This window comes from Lipotes vexillifer, unplaced genomic scaffold (genome assembly GCF_000442215.2).
Source record: "Lipotes vexillifer unplaced genomic scaffold, Lipotes_vexillifer_v1.1 scaffold47, whole genome shotgun sequence".
Lineage (NCBI taxonomy): Eukaryota > Metazoa > Chordata > Mammalia > Artiodactyla > Lipotidae > Lipotes > Lipotes vexillifer.
Genome location: NW_006791298.1, coordinates 1515831 through 1541049, shown reverse-complemented (window position 1 = coordinate 1541049; position 25219 = coordinate 1515831). Strand labels below are relative to the sequence as shown.

General features: G+C 38.5%; 1 protein-coding gene across 1 annotated transcript in view; it reads right to left on the bottom strand.

Annotated features, from left to right (window-relative positions):
• The window catches only part of PATJ (PATJ crumbs cell polarity complex component), a 357124-nt gene that overhangs the window by 212401 nt on the left and 119504 nt on the right, over positions 1-25219 (bottom strand). The window contains exons 21-24 of the mRNA XM_007464279.1: positions 20094-20217; positions 14220-14394; positions 3443-3514; positions 1913-2090 (exon numbers count right to left, since the gene is read on the bottom strand). Of these exons, the coding sequence (XP_007464341.1) occupies positions 1913-2090; positions 3443-3514; positions 14220-14394; positions 20094-20217 (549 nt within the window). The remainder of the gene's footprint in view (positions 1-1912; positions 2091-3442; positions 3515-14219; positions 14395-20093; positions 20218-25219) is intronic.

Sequence of the window (25219 nt, the reverse complement as noted above, 5' to 3'; positions counted from 1 at the left end):
GAATGGCTATAAAGGGGTCAGACAAGGGAGTCTTGTGGTGATGATTCAATTGAGTTTCTTGATTGCTGTGTGGGTTATGCAAGGCTACACATGTGATAAAACTGTATAGATCTATAAACACACACACACAAGTGGTACATGTATAACTCGTGAAATCTTAATAAGGTCTATGAATTGTGCCAATATCAGGATTTTGCTATTGAACTATAGTTGTATAAGATGTTAACACTGAGGGTGAGGCTGAGGGAAGGGTAAGCGGGACTTCCTTGTACATTTGTTTGCAACTTCCTATGAACCTACAACTATTTCAAAATATAAAGAAAAATATATAATTTTAAATATGTCTTTTGTATTTTGTTCTAAGTTCAAATGTGTCAGTAATCAACGTAAAAAATAAATGATTCTTATTTATTAGATGAAGATTATCAATTTAGATTTTTAAAAGGCAGTATCCAGTTATTATTTGCTTAAAATACAACTAAAACAAAAATCACAAATAAGGGTGAAAATGAAGGAGAGAAAAAAAACAATGTACCATGCAAATGCTAAGTAAAAGAAACCACACCTGCCCCAGAAGCCAGAATAATCCTTTTCAAAAATGTGTACGCGTTCAGAATTCTCTAATGGACTCTCATCCGCTCAGAGTAGACAACCTTCTAATCTCTACATGATGTGGCTTCCCATTACCTCTCAGACCTTTTCTCTTTCACCCTCTCTCTTGTTCACTCTACCTATATTAGCAGTGCTGGATTTCTTTCTGTTCCTTCAACACATCCAGGCAAGCTCCCACCTCAGAGCTTTCACACTTCAGTTCACTCTGTCTGGAGCCCTCTTCCCCCATGTGTCCATATTGCTCAGTCTCTCATTTCTTATATTTGTCCCAATATCATCTTCCATAACAAATCTATTCATTGCAACTACTGCCATCACCACACATCATTCTTTATCCTCCTCCCTGTTATTTTTCTCCATAGTTACTTATAACAATCTGACATTCTATATATTACTTATTTTGTGCATTGTCTATCTACCCTGCTGTCATATAAACGCCATAAGAGAAGGGAGTTTTGGTAATTTGCTTCATTGCCATATCCCTAGTATGTTTAAAATTTTTTTTTAATTTCACAAACATAAATATAACCTCAAGTTTGTATACACAGAGTAGTTTTATGCAATTCTTTGATTTAATCCTCACAATGATTCTATGGATTTTGAAATCTCATTTCCATTTTATTTGGAAACTGAAAATAAAATAGGTTTCATAATTTGTCCAAGAACAAGGAAAAAACAAACAGGACAATCTAGACTTTAACCCATGATCTCCAGAGCTCTTTTCATTCTTTCAGAGCTAAAACACCACAGCTGATGTTTAGCATCATAAAGCATGAATCACCAAGCAGATTCTGGGATTTAAAATATTCAGTATGATGTCATCCAATAAACCTAATGCAAAGAAATGTATCAGATTCAGACCTGTTAGTGCCTTGATGTGCCCTTAAAACTCCACTCCGCAAAGCCTGCCATGTATAAAGGATGGATTCACCTCTCCCCCAATACAGTCTTCCACTTTCAGGGTCAACTCTGGGAGGACAGCACGGCTATCCCACTGACATATACAATTCAGAGTTTGTTAAAGACTGTGGGAGAAGCGTGATGTCCACCATCTGCCTCATTCCGTCAAATTGTGTTTTTTCAGTCAGCTGAGGCTTTTTGTTTTATCATTTTATATGCTATCAGCTCAGCTTTAGAATCTCATAAAATTGTGCAAACATGCAAACTAAAGCATCTGAATAAAATACACCAATTGTACACACATATACCCCAACACATAAAGGAAGGACTTCCGGTCAAATGATCATTTTACTGTCTTGCAGTACATTTCAAACAAAAACAAAATTTTAACACTATTTACCTCAAGTATTTTATCTCCAGTTTTAAGAGCATTTGTTTTTCCTGCTGGACTGTCTTCCAAAACTTGTTTGATAAATATACCCTTAAGCTCCTCTCCATTCTTCAGGCGTTTTATAACAGTTTGTCCACCAACAATACTAATACCAAGAGATACATCTGGTTCTCTAAAAATCTCAACACTGTAAAATCAAAAAAACAAAATTCACTCATGAACAAGGTAATCTGTTGTACTGTCACTGTGTTTTATGTGTACCATATCCTTGTGACTCATATTCTATATAAATATATTTTCACAAATGTTATAGAACTTATACCTAGCTCCAAAATTATAAGGTTCTATCAATAATTCATGGCATATGTGAAAGTGTAAATTCTGAAAAAGATTTCCAAAACAACAAATACAGCTCTTAATATTGAGAGATTTAGCAAGGACTTAATGTTCTCATCTCCCACCACCATATATTTTCTGTGATGAGTCCCTTTCATCTATATCATAACATTAGCAAAGAATGAATTAAGAAAATAACTAATGGGTGGAAAAAAAAATCAAGAAAGTCACATGTATCATTTTGGCAAAAAGCAGAAACGTTCAGAAGAAAATAAACTTGCCACTGACAGGCTCACTGCCCATACTGCTTTTCCCAGTCACCCGTTTTAACCTGTGGTTCTCTACGTGCAGGACAGATTTAATAGTTCCAAAGCCTGGAAAGGTTTTCTCTTCTTCCTACATCCACATCATTTTCATAAAGTATAGAATAAAACTTGCCCCTCAAAATATTATGAATTTTGTTCAAACTGCACAGACATGGCCAATAATTAATTCCAAAAAGTAACTCAGAAAAGAGCTCCTAAGAGTTTTTAAGACAAAACTCAAAAGTGCAAGAAAAGAACAATTTGGGTGGCATGGTGAAATTAATAATGCATGAAGATAGAGACAGCAGCTAAAGGAAGACTTTTATAACCTTAATAAAGTGCAGCCCTGGTGACTACCTAAAACCATGAGAGTATCCAAGGGAGCATGGGCCCAACACACTCTGTTAGTGCAAACGAGGCATAAACTTGGACTAACACAAGAGGGGGAGGTTGCTATGTGACTGAAGCCTTAACTATTGTTGTTGTTTGAAAAAAAGAGCTTCTTTACTGCATTCAAGGCAGGCACTGGGCACTATGCCCAGCTTTAAAAAAATAAAAAAATAAATTTCCTGGACTTCCCTTCAGCTAATGATAACTGTGTGCCATAGCTCTGCTTTGCTTAGTGATACAGTGAGAAAGTATACTTAGTCCATCACAGATGGACATTTGTAAGTTGCTTTCTCTGAAAGAGTACGACAAAGATGTTCCTAATATTGGTTTCGGTCATCTTGCCTGGCTAAAAATCTCTAGATAAGACAAAATGAAATTAAAATTTAGGCCAGCGTACGTGTGAACTATGGCAATCATTAGAGAATGACTGAATGACACTATGAAGTTAAAGAAAAGAGCAACTAATTGCACTGTCCTATTGAGAAAGCCAATAACGTCATCAACATACATTCTTGGTGGTCCCCAGTGGCTGAAGTTTGGAGTTTCTTCTCCTTCACCTTCTTCTCTCTCAGGCAATTCACTGAGGAGAAAGAAAGGAAAAAACACACACACATATAACTTACAACACACTTCTTATTATTAAAGGTTCTTGAAAAGTTTTACATTACACAATCTATATGTAGTTAAATTGTTCTTAATTTCTAAGCTTTAAAAATATTTACATCAGGGCTTCCCTGGTGGCGCAGTGGTTGGGAGTCCGCCTGCCGATGCAGGGGACACGGGTTCGTGCCCCGGTCCGGGAAATTGAAATCGGGCTTCCCTGGTGGCACAGTGGTTGAGAGTCCACCTGCTGATGCAGGGGACACGGGTTTGTGCCCTGGTCTGGAAAGATCCCACATGCCGCAGAGCGGCTAGGCCCGTGAGCCATGGCCGCTGAGCCTGCGCGTCCGGAGCCTTGTGCTCCGCAACGGGAGAGGCCACAGCAGGGAGAGGCCCGCGTACCGCAAAAAAAAAAAAAAGAATTTACATCAATAGTTAACTATCCATACAAAGATATACTGCTTTAGCATTCAACTTAACAAATATCCACCCAGCACCAGAAAATCATTGATTATAAACACTTTTATTGATGACACTCTAGATGTTATTTTCTAAAAATCTGTGTTTGAATTTGTATGATTTCACATTTGTTTCTATAACAGCATTTAAATATTATAAAATATATTTCTTAAAATTTGGTGTGGTTGACCAGCTAACAGTCTAGTATAAACTTACACAAACTGCTGAAATGATTAAACAGTCAGTAAACATGATCGTTCTTTCTAGATTTTTCTGTCTAACCCTAAATAATTTCCCTGTCATTTGTATTCCATAAATATTTTGTGTAGTTACACAGCACTTTTCAGTTTACAGAGAGATTTCTTAAACAATGTGATTCTCCCACCTACCACCACCATACTTTCACCCATCAAGTTATGTTAATATGGAACCGCCTAGCGGGATACTGTAAAATGCTGAATTACAGAGTAGTTATAAAAGTAATGTTATCTAATAGGGTAGAGACACTACCATCTATTATCTGGAAGAGGAGTCAGGATTTCTAAGCTCCAGTCTAACCTGTACCACAAAATAGGTGTGTGCCTTTGGACCACCAAATGAAATGACTTATGCGATACTGTCAGTTGTATTACTCTGCACAAAAATGTAGGGACTACCTCTCCCATTTCATTTTCACAAAAACCCTGTGAAGTAAGCACAGCAGGTCATATTACTATATTTTCCCCATGAGGCTCAGAGAAGGCTCAGATGCACTATACAATCTCTCCACAGTATCCAAATCTATCTTTCAGCATGAAGTTTCAATGCTCCATTCTCCTCTGAACTCTCAAATAAGTCCTATAAAAAGTATAAAACTCTAGCTACTTGCCAGTCTACAACTTTCTAGGATATAATGGTTTAAGGCTGTGTGAAAAGGAGAAAATGAAAAAATTTGGACAATCTGAAAATCAGTTAAGGAATTGAGATCATTAGGGATCACTGATATCTCACCCACTGCAGACAGCCTTCTTGCCTTAGCCAGTCTATTTTTTATGATTAAAAGCATCATAGAATTCAAGGAAAAACAACTTGGCAGATATTTGCCAGTTACTTATCTAATGTCTTCTCTCCCCATCTTCCTTACCCAACAACATAACCCCCCTTTATTCCAGGTGGCACTATGCCCAGCTTTAAAAAAATAAATTTTCTGGACTTCCCTTCAGCTAATGATAACTGTGTGCCATAGCTCTGATCAGCAACAAGGAAGCAAAAGTCCCCAGATGAGATTTCCAGGAAAACTCACTAAATGGAGGGAGAATCAGCTGACAGGAGCCTTTTGCTCTATGCTCTTCCCCTTCTTCTTGCCTAGAAGGCAGAGGTGATTATTGGTGGTGAAGCATCCATCTTAAAATCATGAAGAAACCATGAGGACTAAAGCAATACATGGACGACAGCAGAGCAGAAAGAAGAAAATGTCTAAGACCCTGACAGGACTTCTTCAGGACTTTTTTACATGAAAAAAACTAAGCCCTAGTTGAGTTAAGCCACACTAAAAGTGTGTGTGGGGAGATGGGGGCAGGGGATTCTGTTTATAAGCAGCTAAATGCCATCGCTAAATGACACACACATGATTCCACCAATTTAAGTGAAGTCTTCACTTTATCATATCACATTATTATTCTTGGCACGTATGCATATATGTTCATTGGTTAATTGTAATCATAGCATAAACTTTCATATTTTGATTATCTTATAATAGTAACAAGGATTAAATGAGGTATGACTGGCATTTAACTGAGGCTCAACCAATATGTATTTCCTTAACAATTTTTTCACTTGAATTTAAATCAAAATTTTCCCCAAGATTATCATAATCTTCATCATTTCTTATTTAATAGCATCTTAATAGTCCATGGTATTGATGTAATTTGTCTGCTATCCCAAAATATAATGCACTTAGATTATGTCTTGTTTATATGGAACATAGACATTAATGCAAGGAATATCTTCATGCTCTGCTGTATTTTAATATTCTCCTTTAAGTAGATATTAATTGAAGTAAGATTGAAAGCTAAAAACCAAACCAACACTGAAACCTTCCTCCTCTCCATTTTCCACTTTCCTGTACCCTAATTGTGACAGGTGTGATAATATGAAATAAATATTTGGTCCTTGTCCCTGGTTCCTGCCACACAGCTTCTAAAACCCTTCAAGTTTTCCAAACGATAGGGGTGACAGGAGCATTTTTTTTATTCATAACAAGCCCCTCTCAACCGTACCTGAGTTGATGTTAATAAGGTGTCTCTAGGTAGGACTACAGACAGTTTCAGGATGGGGGTTGATTGCCAGAGAAGCAGCTGTGTGATTAGAGTTAGAAGTTTCAGCCCTACCCCCACCTCTGGGAAGGGGAAAGGGGCTAGAGATGGAGCTCAGTCACCAATGGCCAATGATGTAATCAATCATGCCTGCATAATGGAGCCGCCATAAACCACCCCCCACCCCACCACCCCGGCCCCTCCAAACAACAGGGTTGAGACAGCCTGCAGATTGGAGGACACATTAAAGTGCTGGGAGGGTGATGTGACCCAAGAGAGCATGGAAGCTCTTGCATCCCACACACCCCCTTTCCTGGCCTGGCTTATGCATCTCTTCCACTTGGCTATTCCAGAGTTGCACCCTTTGTAATAAACCAGTAATAGTGAAGCACTTTCCTGAGTTCTGTGAGCTATCCTAGCAAATTATCAAACCTTAGGAAGGTGTTATGGGAACCCTCAATTTATAGCCAGCTGGTCAGAAGTAGAGTTGGCAACCTGGAATTTGTGACTGGCATCTGATGTTGGGGCAGTCTTACGGGACTGAGCCCTTCACCTGTGGGGACTGTACTAACTCCAGGTAGTTATGTCAGAATTGAAATGAATTTTAGGGTACACAGTGTCCAGAGAATCAGAGAATTGGTTGTTGGGTGGAGGAAAAAACTCATACATTTGGTGTCAACAGTTTGTGAGCAAAAAGAGTTCATGATAGGTATTAAGAAAAAAAAAGTAAGTATTTTTATTATGGCACATGCATAATATCATTATAAGAATTAAATTCTTAAATTTAAAATTACCTAAAATAGAATGGAAACCAATCTTTAACATTAGTATGGGCTATATGCTTTTCTATTAAAAAAAATTAAAATAAAAAATATCCTAAACTGCTGGCTTTCACATACAATATTAAGCAAAGGGGGAAAAATTTTGTCTAAAATATGGACAATTTTAGTTTTCTTTAAGAAAATGTATGACAAAAGGATTTATTCTGTTAGAAGAGACTTTTTCAAAGCATATTATCCTTTTTTAGGAAATTGATACACACATATTTTGCTTACATTACTTCATACCTAAAGAGGAATAAAACTTTCAAAAACATAGTGTGATTAGTTTTAGAAATACAGTCACAGGAGACAAGCAACTATACAAAATAATGTAGTCACTTTACACTGATAAATGCACATATCTTTCAACCCAAATTAAAATTTAACTGAGAAAGTAAAATACTTTTACTGCACATATTAAGGTGTAAATTTGCACAAATGTACTTGAATCTTTCACAAGAGAATTCTAAACTCTAATTTTATAATTTGCACTTTGATTAGACATGGTCAATAGCTCAATCAGTTAGAATCTCAAATCTTAAAATAACTGAACTTTTGCCTTTTACATTTAACCAGAGTTTTATAACCACTTTTTCCCTAAAGGAATTAACCATCTAATAGAAACAATGCTTTTTATTTTTAGTTCAGTCCTTTATAACAAATGCCCAAAGTTATAATTCATTACAGATTTGGGAGGAAAGATGGAGTGCCCCATTAATGAACAAGTAGATGTTAATAGTAAGACTTCATCATAATATACAATGTCTTTGAGAATAAAATTTTCAACATCATACAAAAATCAGATGAATCTAGATGGCCAAGGTGACCTTTCCTTTTTTTTTTTTCCACAAATGATAATATTTTATTATAGAAAAAGCATCCCAAATAGAGGATTTCATAAACACTGGTAAGTGAACAAGTGCAACTTTAAAAGTAAATACAAAGTAAAGAGGCAAAACCTACAAGCATTTTGCCTTTATGAGAAAATGTACTGTTCTCCTGCAGAGGTGGTCCCACCCAGAGCACGAATGTGGCTCCATCTCCCATAAAGGCATCAGGTTTGCTTTCTGAACTATGCCGAGTTTAACAATTTCAAAATGATGGCAAGAATGTACCTTTTTTTCATGTGAAATTTCTATACACTAAACCATATGAGGGTCAAGCAAACTTGGCACCCCAAAATGATATAAGCAGGAAGGGTTATGGTTGTACCTATCTCAAGATTTCTTTTTCCTCTTAATATATAGATTCTATATGGCAATTTTCTGTGACACACCACAGGGAATGTGAGCATTTGGAACCACTAGTGGTTTAGGCACTAGTGTTTTCCAAACTAGTAGGGCTAGTTATACAAATGTTACACTATGACTTTGAAATTACAAAGCAAATTATTACCTGATACCAGTATACATAAAAAATTAGGCATTCTTGTATATGAAAGTTTAAAATGACACAGACATGGCGCTCAGTAAAAGAAGCCATATACAAAAAAGTACCTACTGCATGATAACATTTACATGAGTTCTAGAACAGAAAAAATAATTTACAGTATTAGAAGTCAGGGGCAAGGGGGAACTTTCTGAGTGGATGGAAATGTTCAATATCTTGATTGGGGTGCTGGTAACATGAACGTATACATTTATCAAAATTAAGAAAATTGTCCTGTAAAATTGCATTTAAGACATTTGTTAAGAAATAGAAGTTTAAGCCACAAAGGGTAAGTTGCTTCCTTAGGTCTCTCCCTTTTCTCTTCTGACCTTCTGTAGAGCCTGTGTTAGCAATCAAATATCTAATTATATTTTCATAGGCATTAATGTAATATTCCTATGCACCTCTTGTCCTAATTTCTCACATTCATCTTCACCTGCAGTGACTGGCATCTGCAACAGCATGCAACAGCATGCTAAAAACAGGAAAGTGTCACAAAACCCTTGGAAACTTCCCCTTTTTACTCCCAACTCAAACATTCCAGAGTAGTCCTCTCTCAAATGTACACATTTATTCTCTCCCTTACTCTCAGTCTTCTACCGGTATTCTGAATTTACACATAATTTTTGGCAGTAGAACTCAAAGGTAAAACTATTAGATACTCACCGTTTACTTAGAAGGCACTAAATGCAGTGCTGGGGACTTAAAATATCACATTAACTCACTTAATCCTTTCCCCAGCTATGACACTCTGCCTCCTATTTCACCTCCTACTATTCAAAACAAAGTATCCAATACCTGAAAGTATTTCTTTTCATTTGCATTGTATTATACCTACAACATGATTTTTTTTTTCAATTTAGAATTTTTTTTTTCACCTTTCACCTCAAGTTCATCATCCTACCAGGCTTTAGCCTCTGACACCTTCCTTGTTTTACTTACTGTGACTTGATTCTATTTTATTTCTTAAAAAAAAACAAAAAAACTCTACAATCTTCTTGAGTGTTTTAATAAACTCAGCAACAGTGAATACCCTAGATACACCTCAGGGCCCATGATCCTATCACTGTCATCCAGCATCACTGCCAGCCGCCTTTCATTAAACATTTATTATGTTCAAGGCATTATACGAAGCCCTTTATATTCACTCTTACTGAACCTTAGAACTACCTACTTTATAAGTGAGGAAATACAGACACAAGGGAAACCCTCTCAGGCTCATGAAGTCATAAATAAAAAAGAGCATATTTGAACAGCACCAAAATATATCTATACTGCAAATCTCCTATTAGTCTGAGAAATGCCATGCCCCCCACTGATGGGCACACCCATGTCTTCAGGCAGCAGGTGATGAAAGAAGTGAGTTAGAAAAAGACTAAAACAAGGTGAATTCTGAAAACTTGATCTCAAGTGACGTTATGAAGAAAGAAGGATACTCAGAACAAGATCACTTAGATCCCTTTGAGTTATCATGCTCTGCCTGCCCACCATCCTCCCTTCCTAGAGATCCCCAGTTTCAGGGTGCACCTAACCTCTTAACATCAGTCCTGCCTCCAAAGGTAAGGAGAAATTGTCTTGATGCAAAAGCACGGTGCACACTGAATTACTCTGCTGGGCCCTACACAAAAATTAATGCAAAGAAGAAACTGTAAAAGAGCATATAGCATTTAGCACTAGATGACACCCTGATGATCTGAAAGACTATATTCTGAAAAGAATCTATGCATTACTCAGGAAGTCTCCTGAGTAGCAATAAATATTCACCTATGAACCTAACTCCATGGGGCATACCCTGAAAGATTAAAAGGGGGAGTATGATTTACAGGAACTCTTCTGAAGCCTGCTGAGATTTAAATATATCCTAAATCCATGACGGCAAGCCAAAAAAACAGCATTCAAATGCAAGACTGATCTCCCAAGACAAAGATTAGGCTGGGGCCCTTAAATGTCTGCGCCAGCACAAGAAAACAGCCTGTCAAAGTACTCACTTCAGGAGTAAAGTGTTATCTGCTCTCTCTGAAGCTGGGAGAATTGAGTAAGACACAACTGATAGAATGTTTCACCTTCTACAGAAGGGAGGAGGGGTTGGGCTTGGAAATTTGTTTAAATCTTTTCCAATCTACAGTTACAGTTCTATAGCCTGAAAAGCAGCCTCATTTCTGAATTCTTTGGCCAGATTCAATTATTAACACTCAGCACAAGAGAAATTTAAAAAATAAAAGTGTCTCATTTGAAAAGTAATTTGATCACATAAAAAAGTGGAAACATGTTCCTAACTCCTCCAGCACTTCCACTGCCAAGCCTTTCTCTTAAAAAAACAAACCCTAGGGGCTTTCCGGGCTTCTCTGGTGGCGCAGTGGTTGAGAGTCCGCCTGCCGATTCAGGGGACGCAGGTTCGTGCCCCGGTCCAGAAGGATCCCACGTGCCGTGGAGCGGCTGGGCCCGTGGGCCGTGGCCACTGGGCCTGCGCGTCCGGGGCCTGTGCTGCGCAGCGGGAGAGGCCGCAGCGGTGAGAAGCCCGCGTACCGCAGGAAAACAAAACAAAACAAACAAACAAAAAAACCACCCTGGGGCTTCCCTGGTGGTGCAGTGGTTGAGAATCTGCCTGCTAATGCAGGGGACATGGGTTCCAGCCCTGGCCTGGGAAGATCCCACATGCTGCAGAGCAACTAGGCCCGTAAGCCACAACTACTGAGCCTGCGCGTCTGGAGCCTGTGCTCCGCAACGAGAGGCCGCGATAGTGAGAGGCCCGCGCACCGCGATGAAGAGGGGCCCCCGCTCGCCGCAACTAGAGAAAGCCCTCACACAGAAACGAAGACCCAACACAGCCAAAAATAAATAAATTAATTAATTAAAGTACCCTTAATTTAAAAAAAAAGTATTAAAAAACAAACCCTGGCTGTTTGATGCGTTCCGTTCCTCTGGGAGCTGCTTAGATCCCTCGCACGAGGACCCTGGGCCTGTCAGCTCCTCCCCTCTACACCCTGGTCCAGGTCTGCTGAGTGAAAAGCCACCAGATTCCTCCAACTAGTTGGGCCTATGGGTCTTCCCTTTCCACTCAGAGATGAGCTACACAGAAGCCAGACAACTTTTTACAAAGGTTCTATCTAAAACTCTAGGCAAAGGCCACAGGTCGCTGAACAGAGAAGTGATATAAGTCTGAGACACTTCATATAACACAAAATCTTTCTTGGACTAAGGTTTCAATAAAAGCATTAAGATTCTTTTCCCATATAGGCTATTACAGAACATTGAGTAGAGTTTCCTGGGCTATACCGTACGTCCCTATTAGTTATCTATTCTATGCATATGTTAATCCCAATCTCCCAATTTATCACTTCCCCCCACGTTTCCCCTTTGGTAACCATAAGTTTGATTTCAAGATCGGTGAGTCTGTTTCTGTTTTGTAAATAAGTTCATTTGTATCATTTTTTAAATTAGATTCCACATATAAGTGATATCCTATGATATTTGTCTTTCTCTGTCTGACTTACTTCACTCAGGATGATATATATCTATATATGTATAACTGAGTCACCTGTTGTACACCTGAAACTAACACAACATTGTAAGTGAACTATACTCCCATAAAAATAAATAAATAAATAAAGTGTTAAGGCCAATTAATCCCACCCCTTTCTCATCTCTGTTATGCTTTGCAACACCTCCAACTCCTTCGTTCGCCTCTCCTGTCCTGTACTCACAGTGCTACATGGCTCTGGTATTTCTTTCAGAGGTGCTTCTGTTCCCATACCCCCCCAAGGCCCCCCACCAGCCAAACTACCTGTCACACTCCAAGGAATTACCTTGAATTGTAAAGAAGCCACCCCACACGCTTACTTCTTCCCTCAGTGTTCTCTCAACCTCCTCTGTTCTCTCAACAGCTTCCGCTTCTCTGCCGTGGATGCCACACTTGAGTGGGTGACACTCACTCTCTCACTCCCTGGCAAGCTGGGAAAATGGAGTCAATATTTTTCTAAATTCCTTCCCACCACTAGGCCATTACTCTCCTACCCTTGTTTCAAAAGCTAATCTCTACCCTCACGCCTCTCCTTTTATGGCCCACTTGACTAGCACCCCATCATTCTGAGTAAATAACCTTTCTCCTAAATGACAGAAAAAAAAAAAATCAAGGTCATTGGGCAAGAACCTCCTTGGATTCCAGTCCTCAAGGTACTAATAGTACTGCATTTGTACCCTCCTGGCACCTGTGTCCACGAGGAAGATGAGCTTCCTCCTATCAAACTATTAGAAGTTAATCTCTCTAGGTGTGTAGTGTCCTCCTCTCCCTCCACCCTCTCCAGGGACTACACTTAATCACCCACTTTTCTGGATCTTTCACAATCTATGTGTGTGTGCATGTGTGTGTGTGTGTGTGTGTTTGTGTAATGATTCAACTCCCAAGCATGACTGTATTTGGTTAGTTAAGGAAAAAGCCCAATTAACTGATCCATGTTACAATAAATCTTTTATTCAATGCCTAGCTCACATCTCTTAATATATATATATCTGCCTCCTTGTCCCATTTCCACAGTGCCCTTCAGTTGTCTAGGTAACGTGTTCTTTCTGCCTCTTTTCATGATCAGGTTCCTCAAAACACTAGTCTGCTCTTACTTTGTCCAATATCTGACCTGTTCAATTCTCAACTCACTACTCTCTGATTTCCACTCTAATGAAACTGTTCTAAGCTTACCAAGGGCAACCATGTGATCAAGCCCCATGAAAACTCTTCCATTTTATCTACCTTGACCTCTCCGTAGCATGTAACAATAGTCTGCAATGATCCTTTTGTTAAAATGCTCTCTTCCCTTGGTTTCCATATCAACCCCTAGTTCATCAATTTCCTTCTACCTTTTGTTCATTCCACTTCATTATTTTCTTCCTCAATTCATGCCCTTAATATTGCTGCTTTGCAGGACTCCAGTTTTGGCCCTGTTCTTTTATCACTTGAGCCTCCCCTGGATGACTATTCAAATCCAGAAGTTTCACCTACACTTGATCTTGTTCCCAATTATCCACATCAGGATAGACCTCAACACTAGTCCCCAGAGTCATGTATTTAATTAACTCCATTTCACTTTATTGTCCTATGGATACCTGAACCCTCAACATGTCCCAAACAGAACTCATCATTTTCCTCTTCAACCTGTTCATGCTCTTATAATCTTATGCCAAAGAATTAATGGTCCCAGTATCCATCCAGTTGCCCCATTCAGACACACAGGTTGTCCTCCTGCTCCTTCTCACTCCCAGCATGTTATCAGTCACCAATTCCTACAGCTGCTCTAACTCTTAAGTCCAGTCCCTCCCTAATTTGTCCTCGAGTACTTCTTGCTTGAGTTGTTAAATTTTTAATTAACCTTCCATTCTCTAAGTAAATACTCCCATAATCTATTTTGCAGACAACTGCAAGAATACAAAATTGTATATATATAAAAGAAGTTATATATATGGTACAATTTTAAGTATGTGAAATTCTCACAGTAATTGTTTTGTATGGTGGGTTTTATTCATAATATTCCTTGCATTTTCCAAATGTTCCACCATAATCATGCCTGGTTGTTTTTGTTTTTTGTTTTAAAACACCTTTATTTGAGTATAATTGCTTTACAATGTTTTTTTTTAATAGAAGTGAAAAGAAAGCTATTTTATAATGCGAAAACAAAGAGAAATGATATCATACCATGCATCAGTGGCATGTCTAGAAGACAACATTCCTATGTATGCCGAGGCCTTGGAAACAGCTAGAGCCCTGGGGAGTTGGTATAGAGGCAAGTCTTCTTGCTCCCTTGTTTGAGCCACAGCAGGAAGTTCAACAAGCAAGCCAGGACCCTGAACATCATTTGGAATCATCATGCCTAAAGAGTAAACCCAGATGATAGTGAGCACACGATATACTCATTCACTCTTCATTATACTTATTCATTCTTCATTAATTCAATAAATAGTTATGGATATCTACTACAGGCAGGCCCCTTCCAGAGAGAAGACTTATTTATACTAAACTAAATAAGTAAAACATTTAATATGTCAGATGGTGACAGTACTATGGTAAAAAAAATTCTGCAAGGAAGGGGGATAGGGGTTGCTCAGTGAAAGAGGGTTACAATTTTAAGCATGGTCTCACTGAAAAGATGTTATTTTAGCAATATGAATCTTTTATCAAAAGAATCCCCCTTATTGGGCTTCCCTGGTGGCGCAGTGGTTGAGAGTCCGCCTGCCGATGCAGGGGACACGGGTTCATGCCCCGGTCCAGGAAGATCCCACGTGCCACGGAGCGGCTGGGCCGGTGAGCCATGGCCACTGAGTCTGTGCGTACGGAGCCTGTGCTCCGCAACGGGAGAGGCCACAACAGTGAAAGGCCCGCGTACCGCAAAACAAAAAAAAACAAAAAAAAAGAATCCCCCTTATAAGTCAGAAAGAGAAAGACAAATACTATATGATATCACTTATATGTGGAATCTAAAAAATACAACAAACTGGTGAATAAAACAAAAAAGAAACAGACTTACAGATACAGAAAACAATCTAGTGGTTACCAGTGGGAAGAGGGAAGTGGGGAAGGGTAATATACGGGTAGGGAGAAAAAAAAGTTATGATGGGATTATATGAAATCATGTATGTGAAACGTCTGAAAACCATAAAGCACTGCAGAATTTAAAGAATCTTTCATCCAATTAAAAAAAAAAAGAAGAATCCCCTCTACGATGGTATTCTTACTTTACTACAAATTTTCCCTTTATCAACCTAGGCTGTCTCAATTACAGGTGTACTGACATTTCACTGATTAAAAAAAAATAATTCCACAGAATAACAAATAACCAAATAAAAACACTTACATTTTTAAAGGGGCTTTGTTTGTAAATTCCAGGATTCTTTTACATTTGTTACCTTATTTAATTCTCACATTAAACAATGAGTTAGAAAAGATAACAGCAACCATATTTTATAGGTGGGGAATTCCAGGTCAAGGAATTTTTGCTAATTAGAATGAACAAATTGGGACTTCCCTGGAGGTCCAATGGTTAAGACTCTGTGCTTCCACTGCAGGGGGCATGGGTCTGATCCCTGGTCAGGGAACTAAGATCCCGCATGCCACGTGGCACGGCCAAAACAAAAAAGAATGTACAAACTTACCTGACACGTCATCTGTGTCATTTTCCCATTTACTGAAAAAAGGAGTAACAAGAGCAGAGCTGTGCATGCAGTCCTACAGCACATGTTTAGAGACCTGCACCCAGACTGGCATAAACCCATTAATTACTCTTAAGATATACCTCAGTATCCATTATATCTCATCCATTATAAATTCCCAGCCAATCTTTCTTCATCATGTTATACAAATATGATGAATAGTGAATCAAATGCCTCCCTTAAATCCATACACTTATGGTATATTTTTGAGACTTGGCTTATCAGAATATTAGAAATGATCACTAAGAGATATAGACACTCTTCTAAAACTTTTCCTATAAGCATCACCTAAACTTTCCATTTCTTCATATTGAACAAATTTTCTAGTAAACTCACTTCTACTTCTGCTTTTTGTCTTGTCTAGACACACTGGAATCAGGATCTAATCAGCAGAGAATCTGAAGAGGGGGTGAAAGTAACTGTAATGCTCAGGTGGTATTAAAGGAAGTCTCCGGTACCTCAGACATGCTTCACTCCCAGCCCCTGGGCCTACATTCCTGCACGGTCAAATCCATACCAGTGCCGCACTGCTCTAGCTTTGCCTGTGTCTACCTTCTCCCCCTTGAGAAGGGGCCAGGGATGGGATGGAAATTCTGGCACAAATGGCCTAAAACAGGAGTTGAAAGAACAGAGAACCGGCTCTATTTGCAGAGCTATTTCCCATCCAGCGATACTGCTAAAGCAGCCTATTAAATTGCGGCACTGGGTTTCATAGGTTGCTTCAGTTTCTTTAAAACTTTTCATTACCTGCTCCACACAAGGCTGCCCATACCCTTTGCCCACTCCTCCTCCACGGACACCTTGGCAGTGCTCAGATACACATCTCTCCTCTCTCACCGTGCTTGGCACAGGTAGACTTACAGAGCTGTTCATCAAGTACACCACGGTACCCGGGAGCCCATAAAATAAATCGCATCCTTCGGGGCCTATGCAGTTGTTAGGTAATAGCCACAACAGAAGCACACAGGTTAGGAAAACAGAGAAGTTTACTTATTTACTTTTTTAAATATTTATTTATTTCTTTGACTGCATCGGGTCTTAGCTGAGGGATCTTCATTGTGGTATGCGCAATCTTTCATTGCGGCACACGGGTTGCTTTCTAGTTGTGGTGCGCGGGCTCTAGAGCATGCAGGCTTAGTTGCCTCGCGGCATATGAGATCTTAGTTCCCCAACCAGGGATCGAACCTGCATCCTCTGCTTTGGAAAGCGGATCCTTAACCACTGGACCACGAAAGAAGTCCCCAGGGAAGTTTAAAAAAAAGGTTCCTAGACAAATGGAAGTTAAAGCTTATAGGAGAGAAATGGGGGAAATTTCCAAAAGGTTTATACTTAGTGAGGTGCACGAATAGAAAGTTAAACAAAATAAAGGCAAGAAGAATGCAAGTAGAGAAGAGAGGGCGTTACTGCACAACTTAGCAACTGGAAAAAAAAAAGTAGGGAATCGGTATGCTGTTAAATCACCACACAGGAGCAGTACATCACCTTCTCATTCAAGAAATATTTCTTGAGCACCCACTATGGTAACATAATCAGGTATAAGCCTTGCCCTCCAGAAGCTTATGGTAATAGACAGGCATGCAAATACGCGAGTGTGCCTGACTCTGTGTGCAATGACAGAAATTCATCCAGGTTCACTGGAGGCCCATTCCAGGCTGAGCCAGTCAAAGACTGGGAAACAGAACTACTTTCTGTTTGAAATCTTCTGAAATCTTTTAACACTAAATGTATTACTGATTTGACATTTATCTTGTATGCTTTACATTATTAATTATGCTAATTTCTAGGTTTAGTTTCACAGCCCGTGAAGAGCATGGGCTCTTTGAGGAAACCTACTTTTAGATTAAGTACAGGGTCAAAAACAGCCCTTTACACATAGGTTCTCAAAAATAATTTTTAATGTAATTGCTCATAAGTAAATCTAAAATTGTCTGTTACTAACAGAGTGGTCAAAGGGCTACAGATTTGAAAGAGGCCTCACAGAACACTTAGCCCAATTCCATCATTTTACAGCTGAAGAGGTGGAGGGGCTTGGAGAAGCGGGCGGCTTGCCTGGTGACACAGCAAGTTAATGGCTTAGTACTGAGGGGCCTGGGACTGAAATTATACTGGCTCTGTACCAATAATTTCTTAGTCCACCCATGGTTAGCACTAACCCAAGTACTCACACCTGCCACACAGCATTCTGGCAGCTCTCAAAAATTTTTCCAAAAAGCATGTGGTTATGAACACTCTTCTAGTGAGGACAGGCCTAAGGTATACAAGCATAGCTTAATTCCTAAAGCCATAATCTCCAAAAATAAATTCCCAGGGCCTTGTCAAATACTGGATTAAGGCAGTGTGGTGGGTTGAATGATGGCCCACGTAAAATATGTATACCCCTGCCACAGAACCTATAAATGAGAACTTATATGGAAAAAAGGGCTTTGCAGATGTAATTAAATTAAGTATCTTGAAATGAGACCATCCTGGATTGTCCAAGTGGGCCCTAAATCCAACAGCAGGTGTCCTTATAAGAGAGAGAAGAAGAGAAGACATGGATAGGGAGAAGGGGAGAGGGTCACGTGAGGACGGAGCCAGAGATTAGAATGATGCAGCCGCAAGCCAAAGGACGCTGGAGCCACCTGAAGCTGGACAAGGAAAAGAACAGATTCTTCCCTAGAGCTCTCAGAAGGAGCACAGAATCTTAATTTCGGACTTCTGGACTCCAGAACAGTGAGAGAATTAAGTTCTGCTGTTTTAAGCCACCAAGTTTGTGGCTCTTTGTGACAACAGCCCTAGGAAACTCAGACAGGCAGCAGGAGGCAGAGGAAATAACTTTGGAGTCACTTAGATGATACCCAGAGCAGGGCTCAGAGGAAGACTGGATCATCCCATGAGGACAAAATCCCTTTGCCTATCTTTTTCCCAACTCCACTGCCCTTCCTCACAAACACCCACCCCATATTTCTAGTCTATTCCTTTCAATCCTGACAGTATAAAACAGTGAATGGTTCTCAACCAGGGCAATTTTGTCTCCCAAGGGACATTTGCCAATGTCTGAAGACATTTTGATTTTGATCATGACTGGGAATACCACTGAATCTAGGGTTAGAAGGCAGGGAGGCTGCGAACATCTTACAATGCACAGGTAAGCCCTCTACAACAGAATTATCGGGTCCAAAATAGTGCTTATATGGCTATAAAGTATCAACTGTAATCAAACAGATATGGACCATTAATTCATTTATGAATTCATTTGTGCCATAAATCTTCTCTAAGTATTTAATAGTCAGAGGATACAGAAATGTGGTGAATTAAAAAAAAAAATAGTATACCAGGAGAGTTTTGGTGAAAAATCCCATTTTTCTCCTAGTCACAATCAGTTATACATTATGAAAAATTGAATAGACTCATTTAATCTTAGATATTCAAAATTGACTATCCTAATTTTCTTTTTAAATTAACTATTCATGATGTGTTCTGACCTGCAGGGAACTGGCAATTGTTATCATCTCATAGAAGCCTTCAATTTTTAACCACATTAAGAATTCCATTCTTTAGATTTTTACTTGACAGAATGTTGAATCCATAAAAAACAGTTACATAACTTTTCTATAGCTATCTCTCTCTCCTAACAGCATATTACCAAACAACACAAGAACTGCCCACAGAGAAAGACTTTTCCTATAAGTAGAGTCAGAACAGGTACAGGACAGCATAAATCCTGAACAATGGCTCTATAAATCCCAATGCTATGAAAGAACTTACCAGGTTCACCTAAGGATCTTAATATTACGACATTAAATATTGCAGTGTTAGATGAGGAAAGATTATTTTTTAAAGTCAAGTTTTCAAAAATATATAAGAATCAATATGGGAAGAGGCAAGGAGAAGCACTATACTTTTAGGATTCTTTAATGGAAACTAAGTTATTAATGTACCAAAATTGACTGTAATATATGGCTATAAAAATGTTTCATAAATGTTTAAAATATGTCTCTCTTTATTAATATTTAACAACCCCATTCAATGAGCTAACAGTATCACTTAATAGCATCAGAGATTTTAATATATATTAGTAGAGACTTATTTCAGATTCAGCATAAGGCAGTAGTTTTAGTTTTAATCCACAAAGCTAATAAAAAGCAAAATGAGGCAGGGAAAATTCAGCTCTCTCAGAAAACAGAATCTGAAAGCTCTAAACTGAAATATGATTCACGTTATTTTTCCAGATACTCTGAAGCAGATTAATTAATAAGCAGATTTCAATTCAAAACATTATAATGAATGAAAATGTGACAGTAAAATTCATCATATATACAAATAAAACTGAAAGATTGCAAAATAATATAATTTGTGTTTATGAGAAACGAAAATCACAAACCTAAATCCAGACTACTTTTCGTTAACGAATTAAGATTTTCCAGATCATCAAATCTGCTTTGTTGACTGTTTCCTTCAGTTGAGGGTATGGAGGATAGGGAATCGATGCCAAAGTTTTCTTTCATCTCAAGAGGAAGAAAACAGAAATGCATTAGTACTTTATGATAAAATGTGGAACACCATAATGTTGTTCAATCCAGATCATAATGATAGCGGAAAACTGGCCCTGCAAACAAGCCTTCTCAAGTAACAGTTTATACTGTGGTAAGCAGTAACAAATGTTAGTAACTTAATATCTGTAAGAGCACAGGCTAGTAAAATCTGTTTTTTCCAAACACTGGATTTTTTACCAAAAAAAAATTGTTTTATAAACATTAATAAGTAGATTTAAATAAACATTCACCAAGGCAGAGGAATAAAAGATCTATCGAGCTAAGCAAGGTCAATGGTTGATACTCATTATGTCCTGGATCATGCTGGATCACAACTTAAATAGCTTCATTGCTGATCTGGAAACACCTAGTGAATTTTCATAGCTCTAATCCTTTGCTACGCTCTCCCTGACACTCTTATCTGCCTAGTGAACAACCTGTTCCCCAAACCTAAAACCTACAGGTAAGCACAGTCAAAAGTTATTACACTTTCCTTGTCTTCCTTTTACACACGTCTTTTATGGTTTTCCAAAGTTACAATCTTCCAGAACATACAATTTTCATTGATGTATTTTATTACGATATTTTTTAAAATTTATATGCATGAAATTAAATGACAACATTATGGTCACCGTAGGCATTTACCTTAACTCATTTATGGTGAATAACACTATGTTATTCTCTATTGTTGGAAATTTAGGTTGTTCGAAACAAAAAAATGAATTATATTTTTTACAACAGTCCATGTTTTTTCATGGTTATACTGGTCATACTTCAATGATAAGAAAAGGACCTCTCATAAACTGATGTACCAAACACTGCTAGATTTTATCAAATAGATTATGAATATAACTGAGTATATAACTGTATCAGATACTCAAAGGAGGGTACAGTACAAAGAATTCAACTCAAATATTAAAAAAGAGGTGAGAAAGGAAATATGACTACTTAGTTGCCTAGAATAAAATAAGAAGAACTTATTAGAGAAGGGAGTCAGGAGGAGATGGCAGCCACTGACTACTTAAAAAGAAGAAATTTTACAACAATTTTTGAACTGTCTGGATTTTTCTTTTTTTAAGTGAATGGCAATTATGTAACTGAGGAATAAGAATTGATGCCTAAATCTGAGATTTCAATACAGTGGGTATGAAAGGTTAAATCTTTAGAAAAATCAATTCAGTTTTTTTCTAAATAGAGAAGAAAATAAAAACATAAAATTATTCTCAGGTAACTAATCCTCAGGCAAAAAGAATCAGATATTTTAAAAAAGGGCAAAGGACTTAGACACTTCTCCGAAGGATATTTGAAGATCGCCAATAAGCATATGAAAAGCTGCTCAAGGTCACTAATAGAGAAATACAAATCAAAACCACAGTGAGCTACCACTTCACACCTATTTAAAAAACAGAAAACAAGTGTTGGTGAGCATGTGGAGAAATTAGAAAACTTGTACATTGCTGGCAGAAACGAAAATGGTACAGCTTCTATGGAAAACAGTACAATGATTCCTAAAAAAAATTAAACAGAATTATCATATGATCTTGCAATTTCACTTCTGGGTGTAGAGCACCCAAAATCTGGTTTTTGAACAAATATTTGTATACCAGTGTCCACAGCAGCATTGTTCACAATAGCCAAAGATAGAAACAGCCCAGATGTCCATCAGCTGATGAATGAGCAAACAAAAGGTGGTATATATACCTTCAGTGGAATGTTATTCAGCCTCAAAAAATGAGAAAACGCTGACACGATACATGTATGAACCTTGAAGACATCATACTAAGTGAAATAAGCCAGACACAAAAGGATAAATATTGCATGATTCCACTTACATGAGGTGCTTTGAGTAGTCAAATTTTGAGAGACAGAAAGTAGAACTGTGGTTGGTTACCAGAGGAGGAGGGAAGGTGAGAATGAGAAGTTATTGCTTAGTGTGTACAGAGTTTCAATTTGGGAAGATGAAAAAGTTCTGGAGATGGATGGTGGTAATGGTTGTACAATAATGTGAGTGTATTAATGCCATAGGAACTATAAGCCTAAAAATGCTTAAAAGGTCAACTTTATGTAATGTGTATTTTATCACAATTAAAAATAAAGAACCAGATCTATAAATCTTGATGGCTTCACCCTTCAACTAAAATGGAGTAACAGGATGGCAGAGAATGATAAACTTATAAGTAATTGGGTACTATTTGCACTCCACAAATATAGCTATATCTGTAACCCCAAATGGATATTACAATGAAGACAGAAGTGATAATGTTCCTCTACCTTTTTGGAGGGCACACTCTAAATAGAAGAGCATTGGGAATTACATATTTGTAAGGTATTTCACTGTGTTTTTAAAATCCACCCACTCAGGGCTTATTATATTAGATAATAAAGTAGCGTCACTGGATCCACCATAGTGAGAGAAAGGCAAATAAAGATCCAAGCCCATCCTGATCATGTGGGTACAACTGTTACAGGGGATCAGAATATTCTACCCAGAAATATGCCACTTTGGCATAAGGATTATTTTGAACTGAAGAAAAAGAGTGAACTCAGAAAAGCTTCCTATCCTCCCCTGATTCTCAATCACCAGAGACAACTCTAGACTCTTCAGCTCAGAGATGGCACTAAGAGAGATGTATGTGACAAACCTTACTAAAACAATCCTTATCTTCTATTAATTTCCCCCCCATATATTTCCCTTCCCACAGTATGCTGACCCTAAAAGCCTAAATCCCTTTTCCTTTGTCTTGTTACTTCTCTACAAATTCACTGTTCTTTGTTAAGATGCTGCATAAGCCCAAGTTCTAACCCCTCCTTTGAGTGAATCATCACTGAGTTTCTCCTGTGTATATGCATGATGCAGGTGTTAATAAATGGTTCTTCTTAATCTGCCTTTTGTCAGTTTAATTTCCAGGGCCCCAGCCAGAGGAACCTAGGAGGGTAGAGGAAAAAGGGTTTTTCCTCCCATACACTGTCATCACTGCTGGGTGTGGGGAAGGGAGGAAAAGAGCTAATGCCCATATATCTGGGCAAAACTCTAATTCAAAAAGATGCATGAAGCCCTATGTCCACAGCAGCACTATTCACAGTAGCCAAGACATGGAAACAACCTAAATGTCTATCAACAGATGAATGGATAGAGAAGATGTGGCACATATATACAATGGAATGTTAGTCAGCCATAAAAAAGAATGAAATAATGCCATCTGCAGCAACGTGGATGGACCTAGATTATCATACTAAGTGAACTAAGTCAGAAAGAGAAAAATACCATATGATATCACTTATATGTGGAATCTAAAATATGACACAAATGAACCTATCTATGAAACAGAAACACGGACATAGAGAACAGACTCATGGTTGCCAAAGGGGAGGGGTTTGGGGGAGAGATGGAGTAGAAGGCGGGGGTTAGCAGACGTAAGCTTTTATATATAGAATGGATAAACAACAAGGTCCCACTGCATAGCACAGAGAACTAGAGTCAATATCTTATGATGATATTTTATATTCTTTTCCATAATGGAAAAGAATATTAAAAAATGTGTATATGGGCTTCCCTGGTGGTGCAGTGGTTGAGAGTCTGCCTGCCAATGCAGGGGACACGGGTTCTTTCCCCGGTCAGGGAAGATCCCACATGCCGCAGAGCGGCTGGGCCCGTGAGCCTTGGCCGCTGAGCCTGCACGTCCGGAGCCTGTGCTCCACAATGGGAGAGGCCACAACAGTGAGAGGCCCACGTACCGAAAAAAAAAAAAAAAAAAATGTGTGTGTGTATATATATATATGTATGTATAGCTGAATCACTTTGCTATACAGCAGTAATTAACACATTGTAAATCAACTATACTTCAGTAAAAATTAAAAAAAGAGTTAATGCTCAAAGCAAGAACATATAATTATTTAAAGAAAATAAAACACTGTTTAGGTAAGACACATTAGGGCTGAAACAATCTTAATCAATGCCACTTTAGGGAGACTATACATGTTACCTCACAGAATAAGAAAGCTGGAAAATTTAACAGTTAGTAATTAAGATGCATGTCCTTCAAACTGTGAGCACTGAATGCTGTTTAAACAAGCTTTATAAAAAGCACTTTGATATACAATAGAGGCAGTGGTTACACTGTGAAAATCATCAATATAAACTTAGAAGCGGGATTTTTAAAAAACCTAATATTATGCAAATAATGCTTGAGATCAGAATTAAATTTTTTATTTTTTTTTGTGGTACGTGGGCCTCTCACTGTTGTGGCCTCTCCCGTTGCGGAGCTCAGGCTCTGGACGCGCAGGCTCAGCGGCCATGGCTCACGGGCTCAGCCGCTCCGCGGCATGTGGGATCTTCCCAGACCGGGGCACGAATCTGTGTCCCCTGCATCGGCAGGCGGACTCTCAACCACTGCGCCACCAGGGAAGCCCCAGAATAAAATTTTGACTGACAACATGGATTCAAAAATTACTGTATCTGAAACAACCTAGATGAAAATGAAGATGGTATAGTTGAAGAACAGTGTTCAAAGATCAAAAAGTGATTCTAGTAATAATATAGATTCTGGCATTAATATGCATTGAAAGAATTTGAATAAAATTCTATCATTAAATGTGAGAACAGGCAAAAAAACTGATATTTTATAGGTTTTAAAATAGGAATGCTTAACCCAATTTATAAAGTAAATATTATTAATATACATTTGACTATTTCATCTATATCCCTACAAGTTTGTATACTAAAATGGGCCTGGGCTACCCTGGTGGCGCAGTGGTTCAGAGTCTGCCTGCCGATGCAGGGGACCCGGGTTCTTGCCCCAGTCCGGGAAGATCCCACATGCCACGGAGCGGCTGGGCCTGTGAGCCATGGCCGCTGAGCCTGCGTGTCCGGAGCCTGTGCTTCGCAAAGGGAGAGGCCACAACAGTGAGAGGCCCGCGTACTGCAAAAAAAAAAAAAAAAAAAAAAAGATTTTAAAAAAGCCGGGCTCATACATCC